At 58.8% G+C, this 13,818-nt stretch overlaps 1 protein-coding gene across 1 annotated transcript; it reads right to left on the reverse strand.

Moving 5' to 3' along the window:
• Positions 1 to 9,701: 9,701 nt before the first annotated feature.
• R3HDML (R3H domain containing like) lies at positions 9,702 to 13,558 on the reverse strand. Its single transcript, XM_009951342.2, has 5 exons — positions 13,298 to 13,558; positions 11,793 to 11,911; positions 11,169 to 11,301; positions 9,940 to 10,055; positions 9,702 to 9,834 (listed from the first exon to the last, which is right to left on the reverse strand). Exons 1-5 carry the CDS (start codon positions 13,556 to 13,558, stop codon positions 9,702 to 9,704), a joined length of 762 nt encoding a protein of 253 aa, XP_009949644.2.
• Between the last annotated feature and the right edge of the window lie 260 nt (positions 13,559 to 13,818).

Below are 13,818 nucleotides of genomic sequence, written 5' to 3' on the forward strand. Positions count from 1 at the left end.
GTCTAATGGAGGAAAACTGTTCCTAAACCATTCCTGGCCTATCTTCACGAGCCTCCACTCCCACCTGGGGCTCCCTGGGGTGAATTCAAATTCATTTGGAGAGCACACAGCTGCCAGCAGCTTCCAGAAGGCTCCTGATGGGTCAGGGGTGGGGAATGACCAGCAGGTCCATACCTCGGCTCTGTGCCCAGGGAAGGGGGCGCAGTGGTGACAGGGACAGATGCCCAGCATGCCTGTGTGGAGCAGGGACCAGCACTGAGGGCAAGTCTGGGTCTGAACTGTGTGTAACGCCATGAGACATCCCTTCAACCCTCTGTTTCCACACCAATTTTAACATCTGTAACAAGGAAACACACCCAGGTCAACAGAGATTTCTTCCAGACGGTGACAGTCCCGGGGCAGAAACCCATGGATGGAGCTGTGGGTAGCACCCAGCTTCGCTTCCACCAGGGTGTCCACGAGGTGGCAAAGCCACCACGTCCATCCCAGCACCATTTAGTCCTTGAAGGCTGCAGACTCCAGGCAGAGGAGCAGCCAGCACTGTGGATCTGAAGCCCGGCTGTTTGTCCCCTTGCCCTTCTTGCCTCCTCATTCCACTCTCCATTTCCCAGTGCTGACCTTGCCCTGCTGACGCCAGGCTCTCTGCATGGGTTGGTTCCCTTGGGCACCTACCGGTGCCTTCTCTGCTCCTCCCTGCCAGGGCACCTCGACCTGGCTGAGCCTGCCCTTCGCTGGGGCAGGACCTGCTCCTGCTCATGAGCCACGGTGGCTGCAAGTGAGAAGCCACACAGCTTGCTGGATGGGGACCTGCAGCATGGGCAGGGCTTTTTTTCCACGCAACGGCTGCTATTTTATGCATTCTGCTGAGCCCCGCAGTGCTGCCCTGTCCATTAACCTGACACCCTGCCCAGCCTCACAGCCCATGGCCAAATTTCCTTGGGTGATGTCAGCACTGGTGCATCCTCTTCCCAGGCTGAGCTGCTGCTTTTCACTGGAGCGGTGGGGTGGACCCGGCCATCCCAGTGATGACTTGCCCAGCTGGCTGGAAACCGGGGCAGGCTGGCACGCTGGAGAGGAGCAGCAGCTTCTTGTCATGGGACGTCAAGGCTTTGGGGACCGTGTGGCAAAATGATGAGCTCCCCTGGGAGCAGAGGGGGAGAGAAGTGGCTGAGCAGGGCAGGGGGAGCTGGGCCCTGCAGCTTTCGTGAACGGCGCTGGGCCATAAACACAGCGCAGTGGCTGTCGTTTATGTGTCAGCAAACACGTTGAGTGGGCTCGACTATTGATTCTGACCATATAAAAGAGTGTTGTGGCACTTGTTCAGGTTTGTGCAGGTTTTACAGCTCTTGTTCTGAGAAGTGCCCATGTATTTGGTTTTGATCCTTCCTTCAGGTCTGTCTGTTGACATTGGCTCTCCTAACCAGAGCGTTGGGCCATGCCAGGTAGCTGAATGTACATCTCTCCTTGAATTTCCCACTTTCCCAGGGGCTATCACCTATAAAATCTCACACACACCCATGGCCGAGGCAGGTTTCTGGTGCAGAGGCAGGTGAAAGGTGCCCTCTGGTCCCACGCTGGTGCATTCAGGTGCCCCACGCTCGATGACAGGAGCTGAGCCACCCGCCCTGACAGATGAGTTTTAGGGTGGATGAGCAAAGCCACAGGGAAGGTGTTGCCCTGGGCAGCCTGGGGTGGGATGAGCAAGGTCAGAGGTCTGTAGGTCTGCAATGAAAATCGGGGTGTCAAACCAACTTGGCTGTGCAGAGAGGGAGAAGGTGTCAGGGCTCACAGAGTGTCATCGCAGAGGAGATGGCCCACGCGTGGTGACCTGCAGCAGGAGGCATACAGTATTGCCATTCCCCACCTCCAGTCCTCTTCCCAACAGCAGATACCAGCACTGGCTGAACCCACAGGGACACCTTGGTGCTGGGGGCTCAGAGGGCTTGAGCTGGTCCCCATCCACCCCTCGGCACCAGGGCTCTGGGCACCCTGGGGATGCATCCCAAGTCCCTCCAGTGGCTGCAGCATTTGGGGACAGAAAGTCTGGTCTGGCCTTGCAGACGCTTCAGCCTTTTGGAGCCAGGGTCTGTCCACTCCTCGACTGCTGGTGCCTTTCCACAGCCGCTTGCTCCGCATGTAGCTGCTTCTCTCGCACCTTTGGTGCATCATCCAGAGCCCACCATTATTTTTTGAGTCATGTATTTCCTGAAGGGATTTGCTGGCTAATTTCTGTTGATGCTCAGGCTGAAGCTTGGTCAGGAGCTGTTCCTGGGAGTAATTGCTTCTGGGACCTGGCTTTGCTCAGAGGCCCCTGGTGGGAATGTGCTGCCTCTGCCCATCGCAGGCAAGCAGAGCCATCAGCCCTGGGTTCACGATACTACCTTGAAATTTGCCTTCCATGAAAATTCTGCAACATTTGCTGTTTCCACAAACATTTTTGCCAGGAGCCTTGTTTGCTTGAATATTTGAGGAAAGCAAACAGAGAAGGAGCCTGAACACAAACAGTCATGGACCTTTTTTTGCAGTCCTTGCCCCGTGCTAACCCCAGCCCACCGGCAGAGGCACTCACAGGTGTCCCCCCTGCCCAGCGTACCCCTTGGCTCTCCCCTATGCACTGCCCCGTGCTCTGCTACTGGCTCCGGTCCCACTGCAAATATTACTGTATTTAAAAGAAATTCACCCAGACCTTGCTGTCTGCGGGACCACCATCACTCACCACCTCTTTGCACTCTAAATAAACATCATTTTTAATGCCAGCTAAGAAATGTCAGCAGAAAACTAACCACGTATGTCTGACTCACAGACCTACACCTGCCCTGCAGAGCTCAAAATAGTTCTCAGACACTCCTCAAACCTTCCCCGGCCTCATGCTGCTCACCTTCCAGAGCTGGAGCTCATTGCCTGCTGATAGCAGCCCTCGGTGCTCACTCCCCCTTATAAAAATACCGTTGTGTTTTCAAGTGAAGCCAAAGACAAGGGTGTGCTGCTGGCCTGATAAGCGGCCGGGGTGAGGCGGCTGCCCTGGCACGGTGGCAGTCAGAGCCCTGAGGGCAAGCGCAGCCATCCTGCCACACTGAGCAGCATCCCTGCAGCCCCCCGCGGTGGGGGGAGCATCCTCAGCTCTTCCCCAAGGAAACCTCCACCAAGCACCAGCAAACAGCACCCAGGATTGGGCCAAGGTGACTAAAGCAGTGATTGTCCTTTTTGCATCCCATCTAAATCCCAGTGCTTATTCCTGGGTGCAGGAAGACCCTGCTCAGCCATTTCTTGCCCTGGTAAGTGCTGACCCTGCCAGTACCAGTTTTAGAGCCACCCCCAACAGCCGGCAGGGCGGCAGGAGCGGGGACAGGGAAGGGGGCTGTGCTGAGTGTCCCAACACCCACCGATTCCCAACAGCCTCCGGGCCGTGAACACAGAGCACGAGGAGTAAACAGAGGTATGAAATAGCAGCTGACATGAGAAATCAAGGGGAAAAAGCTCAGTTTGGGTCATATCTAGGGGAAACCTACAAAAAATTAGATCTGTTTGGCAATGAAAAATAATTGCTTCATGGTGAAAAGTAAAAATACTCAGAAATTCTGCTTCCTCTTATGTTCTTCAGTTGAAACTATTCACCACATCTGACCAAAACGCCTGAGCAGCTCTGACGTCTTGCATTTTTCAGCTAATTTCCAAAGCTGCTTTACTGAGCTGGCCCGATCATGAGCTGGTCCCTGCAGTAACCACTGGCCCCAGGGATCCTCAGCTCCAAGAGCCGCTCCCAAAACACGAACGAGCAGTGCTGCCTGCCTGTGCTGGGATCAAGGCCACATGCCCAGATTGTGCCCAAGTCTCTTTGGGAGGATGGAGGTGGAGCTGGGGGCTCATCGTCTCCTCGCTGCCCAGGAGAGGACCATGCCCTCGCCCCCTCTCCATCCCCTACCCTCTTGCACACCCCTTTGCAGCCTCCCCCGGGGTTTTAGCACCAACGTGCCCGGAGGAGCCCTTCCCAGTGCACAGCCCATGAGCGGGTGCTGGTGAGGATGCTGAACATGCTCCCAGACCTGCAGAGCTGTGGCATCACTCCCTTCTTGCCCAAGGACCCATGCAGGGTGCTGGGGACAGGACACCTTTGTCACCACTTGACAGGGCGTCCTCTGAGTCCTTTACACAAACTGCAGGGAAATACTTGCCCCCAAAGTACTAGGGGGAATGCCAGCGGCAGTTTGGGGCAGGGATGGATGGGGAGGGTTGCAGCAGCTGCAGCGGGGGGACACCCCACTCTCTGCTCTTGCTGCCACCATCGCTGCAAAGAGCAGGCTAGACCTGCTCACCATCCCAAGGCTGAGTGCCAGTGCCCAGCTTCCCCCTTAGAATATATCCTTGGCTTCAAATGGATGCCGAAATGCTGAAGCCTCTGAGATGGATAGGGAGATGGAAAAATGAGAAAATCTTTCCATCTGTCGAAGGAAACTGAAAATAACTGTATGATCTCTCCAAGGCTGAAGACTTATCTGGGGGAACCTGATGTGCATCCACCTGCTGAGCCCCGGCAATGCCAGTGCGATGCCGGCTGGGGTGGCCTGTCCTGCCAAGGGCCGGGAGCTGGCTGGTGCCGAGGGCAGCGCTGGCGGTCACGGCCGGGGGCTCAGCGCTGGCACCCTCCGTGGAGCACCCCCATGACTTTGCAAGGGAATAAACTTCCTGGTGAGCCCAGGAAGGGTTTGGTCACCGCTTTGATGTCTGCCCCACGGCACATCCTGGCTGCTGTGCCCAACCTGCCACCCAGCCCAGCCCAGCCCCAGCCTGTCCCCAGCCCTGCGGTGCTGCAGGCTGCTGGGGAAGCCAGGAGCTGCCTGGTCCCCCATCCCTGCCAGCCCTTCCTCGCCTCTATTTGGATAACTTTTTCACCCCTTTTATTTATGAGGACTCCCCTCCTTCTGCCAACACTCTGGGTTTCCTCTTGCCTCTTGGTCTGGGAGGCCCATCTCGCTTTTTTATTATTATTATTTTTCTCTCTCCCCCTTGCAAGGCCCCAGGCTCGGCAGCCCGGCCTCACCACGGGCTCACAGACAGCGGGTGCTGGCTGGAGCACGCCTTTGTTTGGCCACGGGAGCAGATGGGGAGAGCGGCCACAAGTGGGATGTGCAGCAATTCTTCCCCAGCCACCCTGCGGCGCCCAGCGCTGCCTGCGTCTGCCCTGGCTCTGCCTGTGCCTGCCCGGGCTCAGCCCGTGGCTCGGCCACTGACCCTCAGGCTGAAAAATTAAAAGAAAAGATCAGGAGAAAATTAACAGCGGAAAGATTTGCCTGCCTGTGTTTAAGGTCACTGATGTTTCAGGGTTGGATCGCGCTGAAGCCAGCTGCAAATGGGCAGAATAACTTAATCATAAGTGATTAAAGAGCTTGTTCGGCTCCTTGGATTGCATCTGTCAGGCAAAGCCTGTTGCTGGCTGCAGAAATGAGGCTGGCTTTGCACCCTGGGGCACAGCAGGACACAGGCACCCTGGATTTGGGGACACCCAGACCTGGCCACCCTGCACTGCTCTGTCTCCCAGGCTGCTGGGAACATCACTTGAGCCTCCCCTTCTCCTGCAAATGCAGCACAAGTCAGTCCCTGCAAACTTGGTGGGTCAGGAGCCATCTCCCCACCAGCAGCAGAGACTCATGCCGAGCTTCAGCCTGGAGGATGCCCAGCACCCACTTCTGCTGGGCCAGCCCACAGAGGTGCCCTCACTCCGGGCTCTGACCCTCTGTACATCTTAGAGGCATCAAGCCTTTGTGTCACGTGCCTACAAGCAGCATTCATGGCGCAGCTCCTTGCGCATTGTCCAAGCAGCGCCCACTGGATGTAAAATCACAACTTGTGCTGATCAGACCAAAAACTCGGCATTTTTCTGAGTCCGGATTTGTGCAAGGCCCTGTCCCGCTGCTGGCTCCTGCAGCTCGGAGGCATGGGTGAAGGGAGCTCCTCCAGAGCCCCAGCTCCTGTGCACCTGGGATGTATGAATGAGCAACCTGATAAAAATGGGCTCAAACTCTGCATTTCATAACTCTTTGACTACAGCTCCCTGCTCCGGCTCATCCCAGCAGCACCATTGCAGATCCTATGTGATTCCTACATGTTTCTGTTGCAATAGGCAATGGACCCACCGAAATGCTGACGAGCTCCATAGCTGGCCATGGCTCACCATGGGGTGATGTGAGCCAAAATTAAAGTGATCTGGAGAGTACTGAAGTGCTGGGGGCTGGGGCAAGGAGGGTGCGGCCTTGCTGCAGTGTTGATGCCCAGCATGAGGGCGGGTTAGAGCTCGAGGTGGCACCTATAGGAGGCTGCAGACCTGGAGCAAGAGAAGCCACCACCCAAAATGGGGCTATGAGCAAGTGCGAGGAGGTGCCCTGGGAGCCCCACAAGCCCTCTTGGGGCCTGGCTGCAGCACACGCAGCAGCTGGAGCACGGGCTGGTGGGGCTGTGCATGTTTGTGAGTGGGGTGGTAAAGGAGAAGAGGAGCAGGACACGGAAAATACAGCGAGGAGAGGCAAGGCAGCATGATGGAGAGCGACAGGGTGTGATGGAGAGCCATGGAGAGTGACGGAGAGCCTCGTAACTGTGAGACTTCGTCTGCTGGAGCCTCACTTCACACCCTGGCCATGCCCAGGGAACTGGGGTTTCCAGATCACATGGGACTGAACCAGCCCCAGCCCCTCGCTGTGCGGAAGCTGCAGCACAGGCAGTTTGTCCCATCCCGAGGATGACAGCCCGGGCAGGGGCACCCGTCCCCCGGTGCCCATGTGCATTTTTGGCAGTTGGCACCTGGCACAGCCGAGGAGAGCTGCAGTGCAAGGCTGCCCGGGGCCGGTACCCACTGTGCCACCCGGGCAGCAGGGGCACAGGCCTGGCGGGCATCTCCCTGCGGCCAGGGCGCCCCGGCCAGCGACGTGCCGCCCGATGCTCTGCACCGCAGAGCCTGGAGGCTGCTGTTCATCCAGGCACTACGCTCGGCGCGGGGAAACCTGCCCAGCCATAACACCATCCCGGCCCCGGCCCTCGGTGAGAGTCGCAGCGCTGGCGGGTGCCCGCTGTGCCCGCTCCCGCGGCCCGGGCGTGCCACGGGCCGCCCGCAGCCTCTGCCTTGGGGCTGGCTGCATGTCCTATGGCAGCATGTCACCTCCTTTCTAAACTGCTTCCACTTCTGCTGCGAACCCTGCAGCAGCCCCTCTGGCAGCAGGTCGGACCGCTCTGCTCCCTCGGGCACGTGCCTTCTTCTTTGAGCCAAGCAGAGTGAAAGAGAGAAAATACATATATATGTATTTACAGTGTATAAAAATCAATCCGGGACCCTTTTTCTGCCTCCATCTCCAGCCCTTCGCAGGTTCCTGAGCCGGTGGGGGCCGGGCAGCGCGGCGGGGCCGGGACGTGGGGCCGGGGGCTGCTGCCCGCTCCCAGCCCTGCTTCCCACGAGCGACAGCGGGGCGGCAGCGCGGGCGATGGAAACGCTGTACTCACCATATGGAGCCTCCATCTTAGCGCTTAGCTGGGTGCTTACATTGACCATGTCTCGCCGGCTACTGCTATGGGGACTTGGGGCGAAAACCAGAGGAAGTAGAGGAATAAAAAGAAATCTAAATAAATAAATAAAAATGTCTTTCACTAAGGAACTAGGTGAAGGCAGGCGGGAGCACGGAGAGGCAGGGCGAGGAAACCTGCCTCTCCTGTTATCTTATTGATTCGCTTAATCAGGGCTAATGTGGGTGGAGATGTTAAATAGTAACCAAGCTCTTATGGAAACCAATCTGCAAGGTGCCGTTGCTGTAGCTATAGTAACTGCTGCCAAGCTAGAAACTCAAACATGGCTTTTACTGGACTCTTTTGGGGCTCCCGTTTCCACTCGGTGTCAAGGCCAGGGCATCCGCTGGGCTGGGGTTCACCCCCGGCCATGGGGGGAACGGGGCGGCCGGATCCGGCTCTGCAGCGCCCCGGGTGCTGCCAGTTTTTGTGCCGGCCTGACCCATGATGGGAAAACCACGGCTGAGCCTGCTGACCCATGATGGGAAAACCACGGCTGAGCCTGCCTGTGGGCAAGGGGCGAACACCACATGGGGGGGCAAGGGGCTGTGGGATGGGCCGTGGGGGCTGGCACGTGCTGTCACGGGCAGAGCAGAGCCCAGCCAAGGCACAAGGGGCAAAATGCTCCAGCCATGGATTGGGGCTTGTCCACTCGATGCAAAACCAGAGGGGTCACTTGGGGATGGGGAACCACGGGGATGCTGTGGTGGGATGCAGGGTGGTACCCTGGGCATGAGGCCGGGGCACAGGCCATTTGCAGCTCCTCCCTGTCCCCCTCTGCTCCCAAAATCGCGAGTACTCGCAAAGTGCTGAAGCCACTCATGGACATCTGTGCTCCCTCTGGGACCACAGCACCTAGGAGGAGCCCCGAGGACCTCATGGTGGCAAGGCTGTGGCAGCCCCTGTGCCGCTGGTGGCTCTGTGGCAGGAGTAGCCCCTGCTCCTGGGGGGCTGTGCTGAGGCAAGCAGGGCCACGTGCAAGAGGTGTTGCTGAGATGATGCCAAATATATGGGGGATCCAGAGCTGGAGCTGAAAAAGTGATCGGCCAGCAGTGCACCATCTCCTGCATCTCCTGCACGTGTTGGGAAGGGGCCAGGCTGGAGGAGGCACCAAGGGGTCTCTGCCAGGCTTGGGACTCCCCAGCACCGCAGCTATTGAAACCCTGCAGCCCCAAGGGGACAAAATCAGGGACATCTGCTCCTCTGTATGGAAAAGCACATCCCAAGGGAGTGTGCAGTGGGGCGGGGGCCAGCGAGGAGCAGGCTGCTGGGACACAGTGAGCTGCGGCACAGGAATCCGCAGCTGGGGGCTCAGACCCCAGGCTTGGGAATTTGGGGACCCCTGAGTTTGCCGAGTGATGAATGCTCCTAGGGAGGGAGGGGATGTGGATAACCGCGCGCTCAGTGGCGCAGGGGGTGAGGCAGGGCAGTGGGGCAGCCTGGGTGGGACAGGGAACTGTGTCCCTCCGGTGTCATCACCACCTGGTGTCCCAGCAGTGCTGGCTTCTCCCACACGATGGAGCAAAGCGCCCGGCCATCTCCCACAGCCGTGGCCCGTAGCCCTGCCAAGGGCTTCTGCACCCTTTCGCCGTTCACCCCAAAAAACAGAGCAAAGGCGCCAGCTTGGTGTTACCCCGAGGCTCCAGGCTGCGAGTGAGGGAGGACCGACACGAGCATGGGGGTCTCCAGGCTGCTTTATTGGGGGGCTTGGAGCCGGGGGCCCTGTGACAGGAGGGGCTGCCGTGGAGCAGGGGCACCCTCAGGGCTCCCCACTTCTCCTCCAGCCACTCACCACAAGGGGAACGTCTTGGTATTCACTTACACCAACCTTTGCCTTAGCACAGGTGGGGGGCAGTGGGGAAAGCCCCCCGAGCCCATGGAGCAGCGACCATGCCAGTCAGCCCTGCTCCCTCCGTGCATCCCTGAACTGTCCCCGTTTTGGGTAACAGGGATCTGAACCATCCCTCTTTCCCCCAAAGTGGGAAGCAGCCAGACAACATGAGCGCTGCCAGAGAGGTGTGTTAAAAAAGCAGGTTCCTATGTGGCACTAGGGATGAAGCAGGTTGGACAGCTGGGCTGCTGGGAAGGGTCAGTGTTATAAATAATTCTGGTTCACCCCATTCCCATTCCGGGGGGCTCCTCGGGGAGCTGCGGCCCTAGAACCAGCTGACATGGTTGGATTTGAGTCCGGTGAAGCACATGTTGTTGGAGCAGCCCCCGCCGTAGGTGGGGGGGCAGGCTGAGCACGGCCGCCCCACTTTATACGGCGCTTCTCCCAGCCAGTTGCCCCTAAAAAGAGAGGAGGGCATCATCTCCGAGTGCCATCGCCTCGCCGCCGACACCGCAGCGAGGAGGGAGGATGGCACAGGGGGAGGCTGCCCTCCACGCACTTACTTGATGGCGTAGTTGCAGACGAGGAGGATGGCGTGGCGCCACGTGCTGCCCCACACCTGCACGTTGGCGCAGGTGCCGAGGGCACAGCCCAGGCGGCTGGAGGATGCCCACACCATCTGCGCCGGGACAGAGAACAGGCACTGTCAGCGACCGCCCGGCCCAGGGATCCCGCAGCTGGTCACCCGGGGCCCCCAGTGCAGGGCTTCATCCCACCAGGGAATCGCATCCCGCCTGCCCGAATTTCTCAGGCTGGATGCTGTGCCCTTCATGGGCAGTGCTTTGTCACCAGAGGGCGATTTCTCGCTGTCCCTTTTCTGCCTGCAGCCTGCCCTGCAAGGGGCTGCCTTGCCAAGCTCACTTCAATAAGCAAGTCTCGGTCACTTCTCTGATTTACTCAGATTAGTTCCCAAACCTCATCCTGAAGCATCACTGGCAGCTTACCCTGGACACGGGGAGACAAAACAGAACAAGAAGCTCCTCCTAAAGCCTCTCCAGACTGAATTTCCTCCTTAAAAAATGTATCATCTTGCCCATTTGCAACCCAGAGAATCCCTGAGCATCCCCACGGACGAGCCGCACAGGGATGCAGGTGCTCGGGTAAAGGTTGGAGCCCTGCAGAGGAGGTAATTAGGGGCTGGCATAGCTTTGCCACCAAGCAGGGGAGCAGAGGGAGGTTTTCCACCTTGTGCCAGCCAGACTGCCAGTGGATGTGCCAGGGGATGAAGGAGCTGCATTCCCTGGGAGCCAGAGATGCTATAAAGCCGCTCCATCACAGAGGAGACGATTCCTGCTTGGCAAAAGCACAAAGGAGCTTTTTTTTTTTTTTCTCTTCATCACCTTTGGCGTGTCAGTGGGGTAATAAGGAGAAAAAGGCCAAAGCAGGGAAAAATGCTTAAAAAAATGAAAACCTCCCAGCCAACTGACTGGAAGGTCCCAGCTGCACTTCAGCAGGCTGCGAGCCCCCGGGACCTCCATGCAAGCAGCCCGATTCCCATGGGGGGGCCAGGGTTGGAGAGCATGGCCTGCACCCCCCCAGCAGGCACTCTGCCTGCTGCCAGCCCGGCTGCCTGATTTGAAGCAGGCAGCTGCCAGGATTTGATCCCAGAGGCAGCTGCCACGGGGAGAAGGGCTGCTCGCTGCACCAGGCACTGCAGCAGCCCACGGTGTTGTCAGCTGCCCCCCGGTTTGCAGCGGGGTCCCGGGGGGTTGTGGGGGGCTGTGGCGCTCACCTGTGTGTAGTGGCTGCAGACAGAGCCGCTGCATTTGGAGGGGCAGCGGGGGTTGCACTCGCGGGGGTGGGGGAAGGAGTAGTGCTGCTTCTCCTGGTGCCATGATTTCACCATGTCCACGACAGAGCGGTACCTGCAAAAGATGCCATGTGTATGGTGGCCCTCCTCCACCTCAGAGGTCACAGGCAAGGGAGAGGAGGAGGAAGGTTCCACGTAGAGGGAATGGGGGAGAGAAATGGGATGGGGCAGGGGCAATGACATCCTTGTGCCAAGGCCACCTGTGCCCAAGGGCGGAAGACCTGGCACTTGCTGGAGGCACCTGAGCTCTCAAGATGCACGGTGGAGATCCAGGACCCGCATCCCCCTGGTCCATGTGCCAGGCAGAGAGGGGATTAATGCCATATGCCCCAAATGAGCAGCGGGTACCTCTGGTTTCCCACATTTACCCTGCTGTGGGTGTCGGACCCTCCTCCTCCCCGAGGGGACTCAATGTGCCTCTTGGTTGCGTCTCAGTCCTCTGCAACCCCAGCTCAAAACCTCTCTGCTCCTTGACGGAGGGGTTGCTGCTGCTCCTCCTCCTGCTGCAACATTGCGGGGTACAGGGGGGTCCCCGGGAACACTCACCTGCCTGAGTGGATGGAGAGGTTCTGCCCCACGTATTTCATCAGCTGTGGGGGGCCGTGGTCCCACAGGCAGCGCGCAGCCCACGCCTCCGCTGCCCTGGCCAGCCGCTCGTCCCACACCTGGCCAGAAGGAAAGGAAAAGGGAAGGCAGAGATTTTGGGTGCCCAGAGGAGAAAAAAGGAAAAACAGGCTCCCTTGGGCTCAGGGAGGGTTTCTGAGCACCCATGGGTGTCCAAAGAACATGACTCACATGTCAGGCTGGAGAAAGCCCAGGGCAAGCACAGCAGCATGTCCAGGAGCAATGAACAAGCCCAGCTGCCCAGCACGGCTCCTGGGCATGTTGGGTGCCCACTGCCCAGGCAGAGCATGGGTGCCCTGAAGCAACGCAAGCCCTGTGTGTGTGATTCCCTCCGGGAATAAGCTCCTTCTGCGGAAGGTGGAGCTGAGCCCAGGGGGGAAACCCCGCAGCCCTGTGCTGCCGCTGCAGCTTACAGTCATTCCCAGCCCTCCACCACAGCCCTGGCCGCAGACTAACTGGTGAGGACAGCTGGTTCCTTCATGCATTATTTAAAGGTTCCTCGCCCATCCTGAACTGCTTTGAGAAGATCTCTAGGACAGTTATTTTGGAAGACAGGAATTTAGGCTGAGCGAGAAGCAGCGCAGGATGCTCCTGGGCATGTCTGACCTGCTCTGGTACCCAGCAAGCCAGGCTACTGCCTGTCTCTCCCAAACCAGCATCCAGAGACCGACCACCCAGCCGCTCCGTCAGAGCTCTGGTCCCCTCCACGGGAGCAAAGCAGCATGCGGCACCTCCTGCCCTGAGGGTCCCAGTCTGTGCTGGCTGGAAATCCCTCCTCTTGGTGGCTCCCCATTTCTCCTCCCTTTAGGGCTGGGTTAGGAGCTCCGAGCAGGGTGGAGACAACCTGGGGAAAGCTCTGCCCAGAGTGGCCCTTGTCCAGAGGAGGTGCCTGACCTGGTGAAGCTGCGCAGCCCCTCTCTGACCCAGTTCTGCACGTTTCTTCTCCCAGGGGTTGGCATCTCAGGGCACGCTCCCAAGGGACGCTGGAGCTTGGGACAGGGCCGTCCCTCCCAGCTGCACTTGGGGGAAAGGCTCCCACCTGAGCTTTGGGGTGGGACCTGAGCTTTTCATGCTTGCAGCCATCTCCCTTCCCCTAATGCTACCTCCGCAGCTCGGCTGGGTGGATCTTGCCATCCCACAGCCTGCAGGCACCCAGACATCCCAGGCACAGGACCAGGGGTCCTAAATCTGCCCCTGACTAGAAACATCCCCCCACTGGGACTCCATCCCTCCTGCGCAGAGGCTGCACGGGTCTGCCCTGCACCAGGGACATGGAACGTCCCCCAGGACAGATATTCACCTGGGGCAGCGCCCTGACATCCCCAAGTGTGGGTGCCCTGTCCCTACCAGGTTGGGTGCCCACGTCACAGACAAGCCCCTCAACTCCACCGCAGCACCCAAAGCCACCCTGCCAGAGCCCGACTCACCATATACTCCATGTTGGCGGCGGGGGGGGACACCTGTGCCCGCACTTGGTTGTGGTAGTCCAAAATCGCGCTCATGTCATGGGGGGAGAGGTATCGCTTCCGACGGCTCCGGGGGACCCCCACACCCCACAACAGGCCCGCAGCTCTGCCCCCAGGGGGGGACAGGAGCTCGGTAGCATTGGGCAGCAGGAAGGAGCTGGAGTGCTGTGTCACCCAGAAGCCCAGGGCACTGAGGTACAGGTGCCAGTGGAGCACACTCATGCTAGCCCGGCCAGCAGGATCAGCCAGGGGCTTCTGGCTCCTGCACGGAGTTAAGCAAGGACAAGGCAGATCACTGGTCCCCGCTGCTGGTGCGTGAATCTAGGAGAGAAAACAACACAGGCATCACTCAGGTTTGCAAACACCATGCAAACACCAGTTCCCGAAATAACATGGAAATAAATTCTCCTTTTTTTCCCTTTTCAAAATAAAACTTAAAAATTAATCTCTTTGATAACCTCATTTATTGCAGCAAATTCCCC

Source organism: Leptosomus discolor, chromosome 17 (assembly GCF_034619465.1).
Source record: "Leptosomus discolor isolate bLepDis1 chromosome 17, bLepDis1.hap2, whole genome shotgun sequence".
NCBI lineage: Eukaryota > Metazoa > Chordata > Aves > Leptosomiformes > Leptosomidae > Leptosomus > Leptosomus discolor.

Coding starts and splice junctions, on each gene's coding strand:
- R3HDML (XM_009951342.2), bottom strand. CDS start 13,558: ATGAGTGTGCTCCACTGGCACCTGTACCTCAGTGCCCTGGGCTTCTGG. Junction 11,912..13,297: donor CCGCCAACATGGAGTATATG/GTGAGTCGGGCT, acceptor CCTTCTGGCCAG/GTGTGGGACGAGCGGCTGGC. Junction 10,056..11,168: donor TCTGCAGCCACTACACACAG/GTGAGCGCCACA, acceptor GTCCCGGCGCAG/ATGGTGTGGGCATCCTCCAG.